At 35.9% G+C, this 14371-nt stretch overlaps 1 protein-coding gene across 2 annotated transcripts; it reads left to right on the top strand.

The window, feature by feature from the left end:
* Positions 1–5020: 5020 nt before the first annotated feature.
* On the top strand, positions 5021–13052 carry LOC107792780 (uncharacterized). Of its 2 annotated transcripts, XM_016615015.2 has the most exons (11): positions 5021–5309; positions 6277–6371; positions 7856–7913; positions 8505–8699; positions 8888–8964; positions 9671–9753; positions 9877–9928; positions 10885–10953; positions 11245–11331; positions 11451–11512; positions 12691–13052. In XM_016615015.2, exons 1-11 carry the CDS (start codon positions 5192–5194, stop codon positions 12902–12904), a joined length of 1110 nt encoding a protein of 369 aa, XP_016470501.1. In that variant the 5' UTR covers positions 5021–5191; the 3' UTR covers positions 12905–13052. The 2 variants fall into 2 exon arrangements, with proteins under 2 accessions (XP_016470501.1, XP_075100009.1); XM_075243908.1 differs by lacking the exons at positions 6277–6371; positions 7856–7913 and having other exon boundaries at positions 5056–5309.
* Positions 13053–14371: the final 1319 nt, after the last annotated feature.

The following is a 14371-nucleotide window of genomic DNA, read 5'->3' as shown; positions in this document are numbered from 1 at the left end:
TCAGCTGATTCACATTGACACTTGGGGTCTATATCACTCCCATACCTATACTGGCTCCAAATACTTTATAACCATTGTTGATGACAATTCAAGAGCCACTTGGACCCACCTAATGGGAGCCAAAAGCAATGCTTTTGACTTCTTAAAAGCTTTCATTGCCATGACTGAAACTCAATTCCAATTGAAAGTCCAGCGTGTAAGAAGTGATAATGCCTTAGAGTTGGGATCCAACACTCTTGGATCAAAATTCTTTTCTGAGAAAAGGGATATTGCATCAGACAACATGTCCTTACACTCTACAACAAAATAGAGTTGTGGAGAGAAAACACAAATATTTTTTGAAAACTGCTAGAGCTCTTCTTTTTCAATCTGGTCTTCCTCTTAGATTTTGGGGAGACTGCATACTCACAGCCACCTACTTGATAAATAGGTTCCCTTCTATTGTGTTAAAGAACAAGAGTCCCTATGAGATCTTATATAACAAACTCCCCACATACTCAAATCTTAGAGCTTTTGGATGCTTATGTTACTCTACTCTTCCAAAACCTCATAGGGGCAAACTACAGCCTAGGGCCATTCCTTGTGTGTTCATTTGTTATGCCTTTGAGAAGAAAGGCTATAAGCTGTATGATTTACAGAATAAAGTCTGTCTTTTCTCGAGAGATGTTATATTTCATGAACATGTCTTTCCTTTTGTTAAATCTGGATCTTCTTCCCTTACCATGTCAAATTTACCATTTTCTGCCTGTTTTGGTCACTTTGTTAAACAACATTCCTCACTGTCCCATGATCTATTTTACCCTGCCCCATCAGTTGCATCTCCTGTTTCTCCTCCTCCCTCTAGTCCTGCTCCTTATGATTCTGAACTATCTCTGAACAACTCTCTTATTTCCTCTAATCTCCCTCTTTCTTTTCCTGAATCTGATTTTTCTCCTTTAAGGAGATCATCTAGGCCTCACAACCTTCCTTCTTATTTACATAATTATGTCTGCAATTTACCTAATCCTAGCTCCAGGTCTGCTAATTCAACTGTTATGTCTACTTCTAGTGAGCATCATGCATTTGAGCCTACTACTTACTCTCAGGCAGCAACTATCCCTGAGTGGCAGACTGCTATGAGAAAATAGTTTGAGGCATTGAAGACTAATCGTACTTGGTATATAGTTGAGTTACCCAAAGTCAAGAAGCCAATTGGCTGCAAATGGGTATACAAAATTAAGTGCAAAGCTGATGGGAGTATAAAAAGATATAAAGCTAGGTTTGTAGTTAGGGGTGATACACAATTTGAAGGCATAGATTTCCATGAAACCTTCTCACTTGTGGTTAAAATGTCTATTGTTAAAACCTTAATTGTTGTAGTTGTTAAAAAAAATTGGCCAATATTCCAACTAGATGTTAATAATGCTTTCTTACATGGGGACTTAGCTAAAAAGGTTTTTATGAAGCTCCCACCTGGTCTTTCTGTATCTACTACATCTGCTGCTTCTATTTCCACTCCTTTGGTCTGTAAACTGAAAAAAAAATTGTATAGTTTGAGACAAGCTTCAAGGTAATGATATGCAAAGTTGTCTCAGTTTTTGTCCTCTAGAGATTATGCACACTCTTTCAATGATTATTCACTTTTTACTAAGGGTTCTGGTGATGCTTTAGTACTCTTAGTGGTCTATGTTGATGATATCATCATCACTGGGACATATGTGTGTGAGATCGCTGCTGTGAAAAACTTTCTCCACGATCAATTTAAGATTAAAGATTTGGGCCATCTTAACTACTTTATGGGTAATGAAGTGTTGTATTCTGAGGGTAGGATGTTGCTGCATCAGAAAAAATTTGTGCATAATCTTCTCAAAGAGTTCCACTCATATGATTGTTCTTCAGTTATATCCCCCATTGTAATGCATGACAAGCTGCAGGCTGATCATGGTGATCCTCTGCCCAATCCCGAGTCTTATAGGTGTTTAGTGGGTAAACTTAATTTCTTAACCCGTACAAGACTTGATATTTGCTTTGCAGTGCAACATTTAAGTCAATTTATGCAGAAGCCTTGCCTTCCTTACATGCAGGTTGTTTTACGTTTACTCAGTTATCTCAATGGTACTCTTGATTTTGGGGTTTTCTACAATAATTCTCTCGATCTTTCTTTCAGTGTATATTGTGATAGTGATTGGGGTTCTTGACCAGATAGTAAGAAGTCCATTAGTGGTTTTTGCCTTCTATTAAGGGGTTGTCTAGTCGGCTGGAAGTCCAAGAAGCAATCTGTAGTCTCTTTGTCATTTGCAGAAATCGAATACAGGTCTATGAGTAAGGCCACTGCTGAAATCACTTGGGTTTGCAGGCTTCTTTATGATTTTGGTGTTGTTTTTTCTTCTCCTGTTACTCTGTTTTGTGATAACCAGGCAGCCATCTATATTGCTAAGAACTTTGTCTTCCATGAGCGCAGAAAGCACATTGAATTGGATTGCCACTTTGTTCGCACCAAGTTGAATGAAGGTTTACTTCAGCTGCTTCACACTTCCAGTGCCAATCAGCTTGCTGATATGTTCACTAAACCGTTGGGGGGAGCTATTCATCATCTGCATCTTCGCAAGTTAGGGGTTATCTCATCCTCCAACTTGTCGGGAGGTATTGAGATACAAGATGATGATATTACTTAACAAATTGGGCTATTTTTCTTTCTTTTACTATTGGGCCCCGAAGCCCACAATGTATTTATTCTAGTTGTAGTGTAAGTAGTGGGATGGCCCATTTATAGATAGAAGACAAAAATATTTGGTAGACAGATATTTTATTTTTCCTCTGACTTTGAGCAAAATAGAAACCGAGAAACTTTCGTCTCTCTCTCTCTAATCTCACTATGAGCTTAGAATAAACTTCAGTGATTTGTTCGTTGATCGAGTTTTAACAGTGTCTTCCAAGATTAAAGATTTGTTTTGGAGATTAGCTCGGAATATTTTGCTTATAAGTCCAATCTATTAACTAAAGGCATTAATCTTCAAGCATGGTGTCATTTATTTTTGGCTTGATAGAAAATGGAAAACAAGAATTACTCGATTGCGATAATTTGGGAGATGTCTGGGCGACATGGCAATATGAGTAGTATGGCTAAGTTCCTTAGTTATGTTGTTAATACCTTAGATTCTTTGAAGACTCGGCAGACTTGTGAAGTCCTTTAAAAAATTTGAGCCGTGAGAAACGAGTTTGTTTGGAATGGTAAAGTTCTTCCTCCTACTTATGTGCTATCTAAAGATTTGAAAATTTAAAGCGAACAAGATCTTGCCATGCCTGAAAAGTGGTTGAGAGGTTTGGTGGGTGCTTCCACTCGGGTTAGGGCATCATCTTGGTTTAAGTTTGCACATGAGATTTGAAAATACAATATAGATAGAGATGTCTTTCTTTCTTGTGGTTGGAGTAAAGTATGGGGTGTTGTGCGTGATTTAGCAGGTTAGTTTGTAGCTGCAGTTTCTCCGATTTTTTGAGGTTATGTCAATGCTAGATATTGCTGAAATTATGAGTTTACGTTTTTGCTTTCCCTAGTTTGTTCAACATTTTGATAGTTCGGGTTTAGTCGAATGTGATGCCTAGGAAATTATGCTTTGGTGTATCTATTATTCACTCTGTATTACTGTAATAAACAATAAAAATCGTTAAACTTTCTGAAATACAAATAGAAACAGAAAGTTAGTAGAATCAGTTGCACGAAATAAATTCTGAAAAAATAATATTGGAATAAATCGAGCCCACCGAATGCACAGCGTGTCCTTATTCCCCTCATTTACCCAAGGTGTTGGAATATTATCCTCCCAGGATAGAACGATTTAACTCACCAGCGTATTGGTACCAAAAACTCCGGTGAACTTCGAACCACTCAATGGTCGCAAAACACACTAGAAAATATTGTGCAGAAGACGAAGAAGATAATCAGAAAATTTAGTAAGTAAAGATCTTGGGATTCAAGGCATATTTATAGACCATTTGGCACTGTTTCTGAAAAGGTTTGCAATCGGACCGGATCGAGTCGCGGGTCATGGGTTATTCCGGATTGAATTTTCGTTAATTAATTAAATAATTGAAATAAATTTTGTCCAAAAAGATTAATCAATCAATCGATCTTTGACCAAATCCAAATCCAAAGCCGAAGCCGAGCGAGCGACGACAATGACGGCGCGAGGCTTGCCTTCTTCTTAACTCTTTAAGAGGTGAAGAAGAGCAATTGTATATATATATATATATATATATATATATATATATATATATATATATATACCATCAAAAGTCTTTTTTTCTCCAATATGGGACAATGTCCATTTGTCAAGGAGAGAAACTCAAATATTTCATTTTTCCTTCCATTTCCCATTCACCCTCTTTAAGTTACACCAAGTTTAAAATTAAGTTATACAAAGCTTAAAAGCCTCTCGGTATCTTCTCAAATGAAGAATTTACAGAGTTTGAAGTACTTTTAGAGGATTGTCGTTTGTTATAAAAAAGAAATTCTAATATTTCTCTGATTTTGGACAACGGCAAGCAAATTTAGTTGCTTATTGCTTAATAAAAAGCTTAAGAATTATGCTAGTCTTTTATAATGAGACTACTCAAACTAGTTTTATTGTAAGCTTGTTGATGTTTGACGGTCTAATAATTTTTTTTGTTTGAGTTAAACATGTAACATAGGATATTAGGATGTATTTGCTATTTTCTCAATCCATTGTTTATTCACTTACATTAAAGTCGTCGCATTCCATCCGTTAACGTCTGACTTTACCCTGGACCCACCTGGTGATTAGAAAATAATGTAAACAATAAAATATTTAAAAGACTATAAAAACAAAATCAAAATAACCAATAATTTGTTAGTCAAATTCTCACGGCGACACGGCGAGTAGCGAAAACAAAAGGGCGACAGTGACAAGGAATTTGGGAATTCTTTACGGCCGTTGATTTTTGTAAAGATTCGGCTTACAGCTATATTCTAATAGTAATCAATTTCATCATCATCATAATAATTATCACCTCTCTCTTTCTCTCTCTATATATATATAGGTATATATACATAGGTATCAAAGAAAAAACAGAGTATGCAGTTTTTCTGCATTCTCTGAGATGCCTCTGTGAAAAAATTCAAGGTCATTTATTGGGGTTGGGTTTTCACAGATTGGTGATTGCCAATATTTATTTATAGATAAAGGTTTAGGATATGGTGAACGCGAAGGGAATTTGGACGAAGAAAACATTACTGAGTCTTTTGCTAGGCCAATTTCTGTCCCTTCTCATTACCGCCACTGGTTTTTCATCCTCCGAACTCGCAAGAAAAGGTACAATTTGTGTCCTTTTCTTTTGCTTAATTTTACTTCTTGAGTTTCTGTTTGATTTTTTAATCTTAGATTCGATTGTGATCATAGCTGAAGGCCTGAGGCTTTGAGTAGCTTGACAGTTTGTTTGATTACTGTGACTACCAATGGGTCCTTTTGGTTTCTACATTCTGCAACTAAAATTATAAACATAATAAATAAATATTTAAAGTGGAAGTTGGAATGTGTGTACCAAAACTTCGAACTGAAAGCAAATTAATGTTAATTCAATCGTCATCATATCTGTAGCTCTGAGTGGCTTGGCTGTTTCTTTTACTGAATACTCTGTATAATGTGTAATGGAAATTCTAATTATTGAATCTCTAGAGACAATAAAATATGTAATGGAATTTTTACTTTTTGGACAATAGACATTCGTTTGAACTGCTAGAAAAGAAAGATTGACATGTCAAATTGAATAAGTAGTAAAACATTGATTTTGGAGTTGTACATGAAAACTGTATACTCAATTGAAGAAGTATGGAATTGGAAAACATACGTCCCTTTATAGTTTTGTCTACCAAACTATCTTTCTCCACAGAGTTTTGCTTAGTATCATCCTTAAGGAGTGGGGCCAGTACTTGCATTTTGCGTTCTTGAGATGGCTAACTTACTCTGTGAATCTAGTGCTCTTTGAGTTAGTATTAAGGGATGGTAAAATTTAAGGGGAGTGCAGCAAGAATTTTTCCTGGGGCTAAGTACTGCTATCTTTAAATCTTGTGATGGATTTCTAAATTCTAAAAATTGATTTTCAAAAGGGTTCTTACAAAGATAGCAATAGTTTGGGGTGATATAGAAGATGTTGCCACCCATGTATTCCGTCCATGGCCTCTCCATCCCCTCCTCTAAAAGACAAAAATGTAATCTAAGTTAGTGTCCTTTATCCCTGTCTATTTTTTTGACAAGTAATTTTCTTTTTTCCTTGCTATAGGAATCAATGCACCGACGTCGCAGTCTTTTCTAAATTACGTGCTATTGGCGTTATTTTATGGAGGCTTTATGATTTACAGGCAAAAGCCACTCAAGGTTTATTTTCACTCTTCGAGTGCTTCTAGAACCTTTAATTTTTCATCATGTTCACCATAAGGCTTTCTATTGTGCTTGTTGTCATTTAATTGATTGACAATTATCTAAGGAATGAGCATACTTTTGACAAGTGTATGAAAGCGAGTATTTTGCGGCAAAAGTTAGTTATTGGTGTTTAAGGCATGTTGAATATTCTAGGCTCTGGAAAAAATCTAGTTTATCAAAATGTCTCAAGATCTACGCAACTCCTGCAAGAGTTATTAGGCCTAATTTTATTGTTCTCCATTCAACATTTTCTTTTGTATTAGCCTCCCATGTTCTCCCACTTAGTACAATTACTATTTTCACTTCTCAATAAGCAGTTACTGTTTGTTTATTTGGTCCTTTCCACTGTTCTTGAGCCGAGGGTCTATCAGAAACAACTTCTCTTCCTTCATAAGGTAGGGGTAAGGTCTGCGTACACATTAACCTCCCCAGACCCCACGTGTGGGATTGCACTGGGTTTTTTGTTGTTGTTGTTGTTGTTGTTGTTGTTGTTGTACTTCTCAATAAACAGTTATAGAAATTGTATTTAGGACAGATAGAGTAAAAGCTTTTGGGTTTGAAATTTAAGAGTTTTGACAAATCTTAAATTTTAGAACCCAAGCTAGCTTGAACTCGTTTTCGTAGCACATTACTTGAACCCATCTACTTGTCTTTAATCAAGTGTTGTGTTGCTATTTTTTGTAGAATCTGAACATCCAAATTAAACCCTTAAGGTGACAGGTGGAGTAGCTCAAGACTTTAATAAACCTTTTCAAAAACTCTTACGTCCAAAAGTTTTGATGGACAAAAGAAAGAGAAGATATTTTGATGGACAAATGAGCTGAATATGGAGAATCAAAATCTGATTTTTTTCTTGGATTCTTCTGGTGTAAAATGAATTTAGTAGAGGATGCTGAGATCCTGTTACAATTCATAGGATCTTTTGTATAGATAATCACACTTTTCTTCTTTTTGATCTTTTTTTGGCTGTAACCACATCATTTTCTTAGTGCTGACTTTGACATCAATAGTTCTTACCATTTCAAAAAACTCTCTCTTTTTTTTAGAATGGTAACGATACATCAATCAGCACAAAAAGCTGTGCTGGTTGCCAAATTTACAAAAATATACCAGTGAGTTTAATATGTCATTTTTTACTTACAAGGATACCATTTCAAAAAGCTCTTAAGACCAAAAGTTGGCTCTCATACCATATGAAAGACGAGCATTCAACTAGAAACCTTGATATGATGGCTAAAGTAGCCCAAGACATGTAAAACTCCTTTTCATGCCCTTATCTGATATAGGACATTTATAACTCAGCTTTTCTAAGAGTTGTGTTCTTGTTTCTGTGTTTTTAAATGATCTTATTTATTGATGCTCGTTTAATTAAGCAAGCTGTTGCAATTAAGATTGAATGTTTGGCTTACCTCTTTTGTTTCTGTTCTCTTTTTGACCAGGCAAAATGGTATTATTATGTCCTCCTTGGAATAGTTGATGTGGAGGCCAATTTCCTTGGTAATTGCCTCATTGATCTTCTCTTGTCGATGGAAGCCAAATAAACGGTTTCCCCTCATCTTTGTCCCGCCTCTTCACCTACCCCACCTTGTATCTTTGAAAGATGAATATGTTTTACTTGATGTTCTTACAGTCCCTTTTCTGTATTCACTGATCAAACCTTGATGACTTGCGTTTGTTAAACAAATATTGCCCTACATTTTTGCTTTTTTTTGGATAGTTATATTTCGTGCATGTCAGTTGAACTATATGTTTATTGTGCATTATAGAAACATCATGATATTGCTAGCACAACAGGACACAGAAATGAGAAAACTAGTACTACAGGTTCTTTCTCAACGTTCTTGTTTTTGTATCTGGATTGTTTCTTGCCAGGATTGGCCAGTGTCATATGAATGTTATGAAGTTTTTTTTAAGCACTGCATCAATAGCTCAAAATATGCAGCTTCCTCTGCTACTTCCACAGACTATAATCACCTCTTCTGGATAGAGATTCTGAGGATTGGCAATGCATGTTTACCCGAAATGCAAACTCCACATTTTGTCATTAAACAAACTCTCAGTTCATTTTCTGTTGCCTTTGCTTTGCAGTTGTGAAGGCCTACCAGTACACATCCCTGACAAGCGTGATGTTGCTGGATTGCTGGACAATTCCTTGTGTTCTGCTTTTTACATGGGTTTTCTTGAAGACAAAATACATACCCAGAAAATTAGTCGCTGTTGCCATCTGTATCGCTGGTCTTGTCCTGGTCATCTTTTCAGATGTACATGCCGCAGATCGATCAAGTAATATTGTTACAACCAGTTGTCATCCTGCTTGTTTCTGTTTGATGTTAATTATCAGGATGGTTTCACCGCATGGTCTTTCCTATTGCTTATGTTGCTTCCTATATATGATTGTATATCATCTGATACTTTTTGGAAAGGGGGTGAATATATAATTCCTTGTGTCATTGAATTTCTCATTGTTGTAGGTGGTAGCAATCCTCTCAAAGGGGATATACTTGTGATTGCTGGAGCTACGCTGTATGCTGTGACTAATGTCAGTGAGGTAAACAATTGATAGCTGTGAAAATTCACTAACTTTTCGAACCAGAAATGATATCTATGTGTAGTTAGAGAAGTTCTTTCTTCCCTGTGTGACATAGCAAGGTTGTTCCAGTTGAAACAGTATTTGCTTGTATTCCCTTTGGCCGATCCAATCAGCAGTTCAGCACTGTGCAAAAGACTACTTTTAAATTATTTGACTTGATGTCTGCAATTATCTATTTAATTATTTGACATCGGTCCATATGCATGTTTCTTTTATCCTCCGGCATAAACTATAAAATTCAGTAGTGCCATTAAACTTTTCTTCCTAGGTTGTCTGAGGATATTGGGTTGTTCTGTTTTGAGTGCATTAATGTGGTTCCGCAAACTACCTCTAAGTGACAATTTGCTGATAAATACTTGTAAAAAAAGATTCATTGTTTAATGTTTGCTCCATAATCAAATTTGATCAGTTGGCAACCCATACACTATTGAACATTCCTTATGCTATTCACCTAATGGTAAAGGGTAAAAGTCATTCCAGTGAACTGTGAAGGCAAGAATAGACTGGGAGTTTTGATGTTGAATATCTTATTTCTCTCAGGTAGTGTTGATTCCTTGTACAGTGCAGTGCCCTTTTAACTATGAACTGTTTTTCTCTTGGTCTTGTTTCTCAAGTCGGCTCTCCTGTTTCGCATTGTAATGCTTTTATTTCATGTTCTATGCAGGAGTTTTTTGTTAAAAGTGCTGATAGGGTTGAACTCATGGCATTTCTGGGCCTGTTTGGTGCCATTGTTAGTGCTTGCCAAATGTATCCTAATGTTCTGTCTTCTTAAGATTTTACTGGGGGTTAACCTTCTTTCTTGATAAATTCATACTCTTTAACTGCTGCTGATGTTCTGTGATGTACATGACTTCTTTAACCATGCTACAGAAGCATACTTGAGCGCAATGAGTTGAAGTCCATTCATTGGTCAGCTGGAGCAGTAAGTCTCCTATGTTTTGATCTATTTCCTCACCAATGAACATGGATATAGAAAATGAAAAAAGAAATTAATGCTGCCTTTGGAAAAGCAAATTTGTGTAGTATCATTTCTTTAATTTCTAAGCAAGTCCACTTATGTTGGATATGACTCATTTGAACACTTTGATTTTTTTCTTCCCACAAGTATCAACGGACCCCAAACATGAAGCTGTAATTATAAAAGGTGAAATTAGCAACATACAGTCTGCATATTTCTAAGAAGATTGAGGTCAACATTTTCCTGATGTCCTATCTACCGTCCCGATAATGAAAAAGAAGACAAGCTGAAAAAGGCATGAATATCATGCGATTGAGGAAACATTATATCAAATATCATCCAGTTTTCAGATTGTCTCCTTCCAAAAACATTGATAACTCCTTTTTTATGTTCAACCACTTTTCTTTGCAAATTGTACATGCTTACGAAAAGGTCAGTCTTGCGCATGTTAATTCAAATTTCAAAACTGGAAAAGAAAGTATAGAGGGCTGATATTTTGGGAAAGGGGATAAAGGTGGTGGGCAATGGTGGGAGGGGTCAGGTTAGGGACACACTAAGTCACTGGATGGGTTAGCAAGAGGTTCAAGATAAAAAATATTAAAGGTTAAAATTTGGTCAAGATACACTGCTTTAGTAGAAAGAAAAAAAAACCACAATGCAGTTAACTGAAACATTATAGAAATGTGAGATATCTGAGATTAAAAAAAAAAATCTCAAGGAGCCTAATTTGCCTTTCCAAAAGTAAGTGTTATAATCATATAATGTGAGTATTGATGAGGTTCTTTTGCAGCGGAACTGGCTCACCATTCCTTCTCATTTTTTGAGTTTACATACTTTGTTTCATTTTCCTTCTTATGGTAGTCTTTTTGTTTATCCTCATATCAAGCTGCCTAAACATTTATTACCATGGGGAATTTCAGACACTTCCCTTTGTTGGATTTGCATTGGCGATGTTTCTATTCTACTCATTTGTTCCCGTTTTGCTGAAGGTATTGCCACTCTCTCTATCTTGCTGTCTTTCTACTGTTCTCTCTTTCTCTCTCTCTCTCACACACACATGTAAATACATGTATAGAAAGATAAATTGATCAATCAAGCAATCATGTTCCAATCCAAAGCTAGTAGTGGTGCAATCTTCAATATGCTGACCTGTTAAAGAAAAGTGATGTCTTCCTGGTTCTAGATATAATCAGTCCTGGCTCTTGAAAATTAATTTCTGTTGCGGATCATCAGGTTTAGAGTTAGCTTTTTCATTCTGAAATGCCACCTTTTTCATGCAGATGAGCGGTGCCACAATGCTAAATCTAGCCTTGCTTACCTCTGATATGTGGGCTGTTTTAATTCGTATCTTTGCATATCATGAGAAGGTTTGCAGAACAATCAGATTACTTTAATTTTTGAGGATTAAAATCTATTTTAACGTGGAACTACTACTTTTGCTGTGATACACTAGTGCTATTCTGAAATCAGTATCGTTTTTCTTCAGGTTGACTGGATGTATTATGTAGCTTTTGCTGCTGTTGCTGTGGGACTCCTTGTTTATTCTGGGTAAGTAACAAATTTGGTCAATGAATGGGGTTTATCTTTCTCTTGATATTAGCGCTTATATTTGTTGTTGTCCATGTTTTCATAGAACTAAGACTATAATCTAATTGCTGGGTTATTGCTTCACTGCTCCAATCGTTATAGTGGTTGGTATCTTAAGAGATAGCATAGCGGCTTCTTAAACATGTCTGTTGTCACTGAGGGGTTGGCATTCAGGATCTTGCTCAAAGAGCAGCATGTTATAAATGTGCGCATTGCAGTTGATTGTTTTTGATGAAGTTAAAATTTCATTGATATGATCGGGAAAACCCCATAAGCAAGCTGATACTAAAAAGTTTAGAGAATGTTGCGGCTAAACATGATTTTTTACAAGTACCAACTAGTCATCAATGCTGACCTGGACTGCATAATTCTTATTTTCCAGCCCGTAGGAGGATAATCTCTTCTGGGAGGTCAATCATCAGTCACACTGAGATATGATACCACTCCAAAAGTGTAAAAGGAACAAAGCATTCCATTATATGTACAAAAGGATTCTCTACCCCTTCAAACGTTTTCATATTTCTCCCTTCCCAATCTACTCACATAAGTATCAGTGGGGCTATACCCAAGTTATTCTCTGTTTCCTCCATTTAAATTTCCATCCTAGCAGCATATCTTTGACACTTATGCTGTAGACATACAATCTCTCTGCCCTTCACATCTCCATGTATCGTTTCCCATAAATGAGACCTGCTTCTTATATAAGAGTTCAAGTAGATCGCCAAGCTCCCCGATCTCCCAGTTTTTGAAGTTTCTCCAATAGTTCAGGTCCCATAAAATTATTCCTCTCCGTTCTTCGCAAATCTGGGCCATTGTTGCTCTCTGCTGGTTGGGCATGATGAAAATGGTCGGAATGCTTCACCAAGGGGGATGCCCCATTTGCTTCCACAAGCTGATTTTGGTGCCCATTACCTGCCCTAGTTGTAACATTTTTGTAGAACTCCATTCATGATACTCCTCCATAAAGCTACCCATGTAACCCTGATATATTTTTGTCCGCCAGCCCGCAACCTGAACTCTGTACTTAGCAAGTCGCTAGTTTTATAAATTGTTGGTCAATCTCAATAGTTAAATGCTCAATTAGCCAAATGCTTTTATAGAGATAGCAGAACATATTTACATATTTGACTCTATTTCAGAGGTGATAAGGTGGATCAGAACCTTGCTGATGAAGACACTGCACAAAGCAAGCGGTTTGACGAAGAAGCTGGCCTAGATCATCCTGCACAGAAAGATGCCTGCGAGAACTTCAAAACTGAAGATAGTAGGCAAAATTTTGCATCTACTAGCATTACAGAGGTTAATGTAACTCGAACAGGGGGCGGAAAAGAAACAGAATGGAGGAAATCTTGATTGTAGTTTGGTGACTTTCCTTTTTTACTTCTCCCTCCACCCCTCCCTGCACACCTCAACCTCCCAGAAAAGCGCTTCTCAACTTCATAGTGTAGGAAAATCATATTCCATTGCTTAACAGTTTTACTTAGTCATTTTTCTTACTCGATGAAAATTTTCTTTCTTGACTTTTCCCTTTCGTTTTAACACAGCTTTTATGTATCTCGAAATAAAGAACAAATTTGCAAATGGAAATTACTCTACTAGAAAAGTTAACGTGACAATCTAGTGAAGTTAAGGTTCGGATGCTTGTAATTGCAGACAATTAAACTTTATTGAATTATGTTCATACAATTTTTTGGTAAATCCTAATTCAAGATATGTTTGACAAATCAAATATTGGGTTAATAAAAAATTATTTGGATTAAGTTCGAAAACATGAATTTAAGTAATAGACCGGTTTCGTTTTGGTTAGGTCATCTTGTTTCCTTCGCATAAGATGAATCTACTTTATTAATCCAAGGTCCATTCAAATGTTACCTTATCATAAAGTCTAAAATTCATGTCATGTGTTGATATGGCATGCTAAGTTATCTTCAAAATTAAGAAGATTGTGCAAAGTAAAATGAAAAAATCTTTTTTTTATTGGAACGCTAATTGTTTACAACAAGGCAATAGTAAGAGGTTTGGGAGGGGAGGATAAATGAACATTTTCTTTGTGTTCCTTAGCGATGTTTTGATATCCTAAATGTGCATGTAAAGTTGTAAACTTGGGAAATATTAAGTTACAGCTTGAGATGTTTATCTTGATTCTTGACAATGATTTGAGGGAAATTTATTAGGATAAAATATACCAAATCTTGTTCTGAAGCTTATTTTCACTATAAGTAGAGTTCAAATTTTAATTTTATTTTTATTTTTGGTCATAGTGGAGAAAGTGAAGTATTTTAATGCACTAATTACTTTTAGAAACACAATCATCCTCACGAACCGAGAAAAAAGCTATTGATTCCTACATAGAGGAATCAGAATCCAAAATTATTTATCAATATTTAATTTACATTAAACCTAATAGAACAAATTAAATATTTTATTATTATTATTATTATTATTGTTTAAATTGAATGTAATTAGTAATCATTGTAATTAGAGACAGTGCATAGTTATGTGTTACGCGGATCTTTTGCTCGTGTCGAATGAGTTGTATGCGCCACAGATGTGTATACTTTGTTCGGATTCTTCAAAGAAAACGTTAGCAAATGTAGGTAACATTTGCATACAGCGAATATACCAATGAGTGTCTATTATCAATTCTCTCTCCTGAACTGAGACAAGACAATTAGATAGATTTAAGCAAACTAATAACCTCAAATATTTTTGTTTGATATCCGAAAAATGCATGAGAATCTGTAACACAGTCTGAAACAATTAACCAGCCCCTTTTAACCTTCTTCACTTAAATAAATATCAAGCCTTTGTCTACAATAG

Source organism: Nicotiana tabacum, chromosome 22 (genome assembly GCF_000715075.1).
Source record: "Nicotiana tabacum cultivar K326 chromosome 22, ASM71507v2, whole genome shotgun sequence".
NCBI classification, from domain to species: Eukaryota; Viridiplantae; Streptophyta; class Magnoliopsida; order Solanales; family Solanaceae; genus Nicotiana; species Nicotiana tabacum.
Note: the sequence above shows the minus strand (reverse complement) of the source record. Positions and strands in the feature narration are given on the sequence as shown.

Excerpts from the sequence above, each read along its gene's own strand:
- LOC107792780 (XM_016615015.2), top strand. The coding sequence starts at position 5,192 with ATGGTGAACGCGAAGGGAATTTGGACGAAGAAAACATTACTGAGTCTT. Across the intron at positions 8,965-9,670 it reads CTGTGACTAATGTCAGTGAG|GAGTTTTTTGTTAAAAGTGC; the intron begins GTAAACAATTGA and ends TGTTCTATGCAG. Across the intron at positions 10,954-11,244 it reads TTGTTCCCGTTTTGCTGAAG|ATGAGCGGTGCCACAATGCT; the intron begins GTATTGCCACTC and ends TTTTTCATGCAG.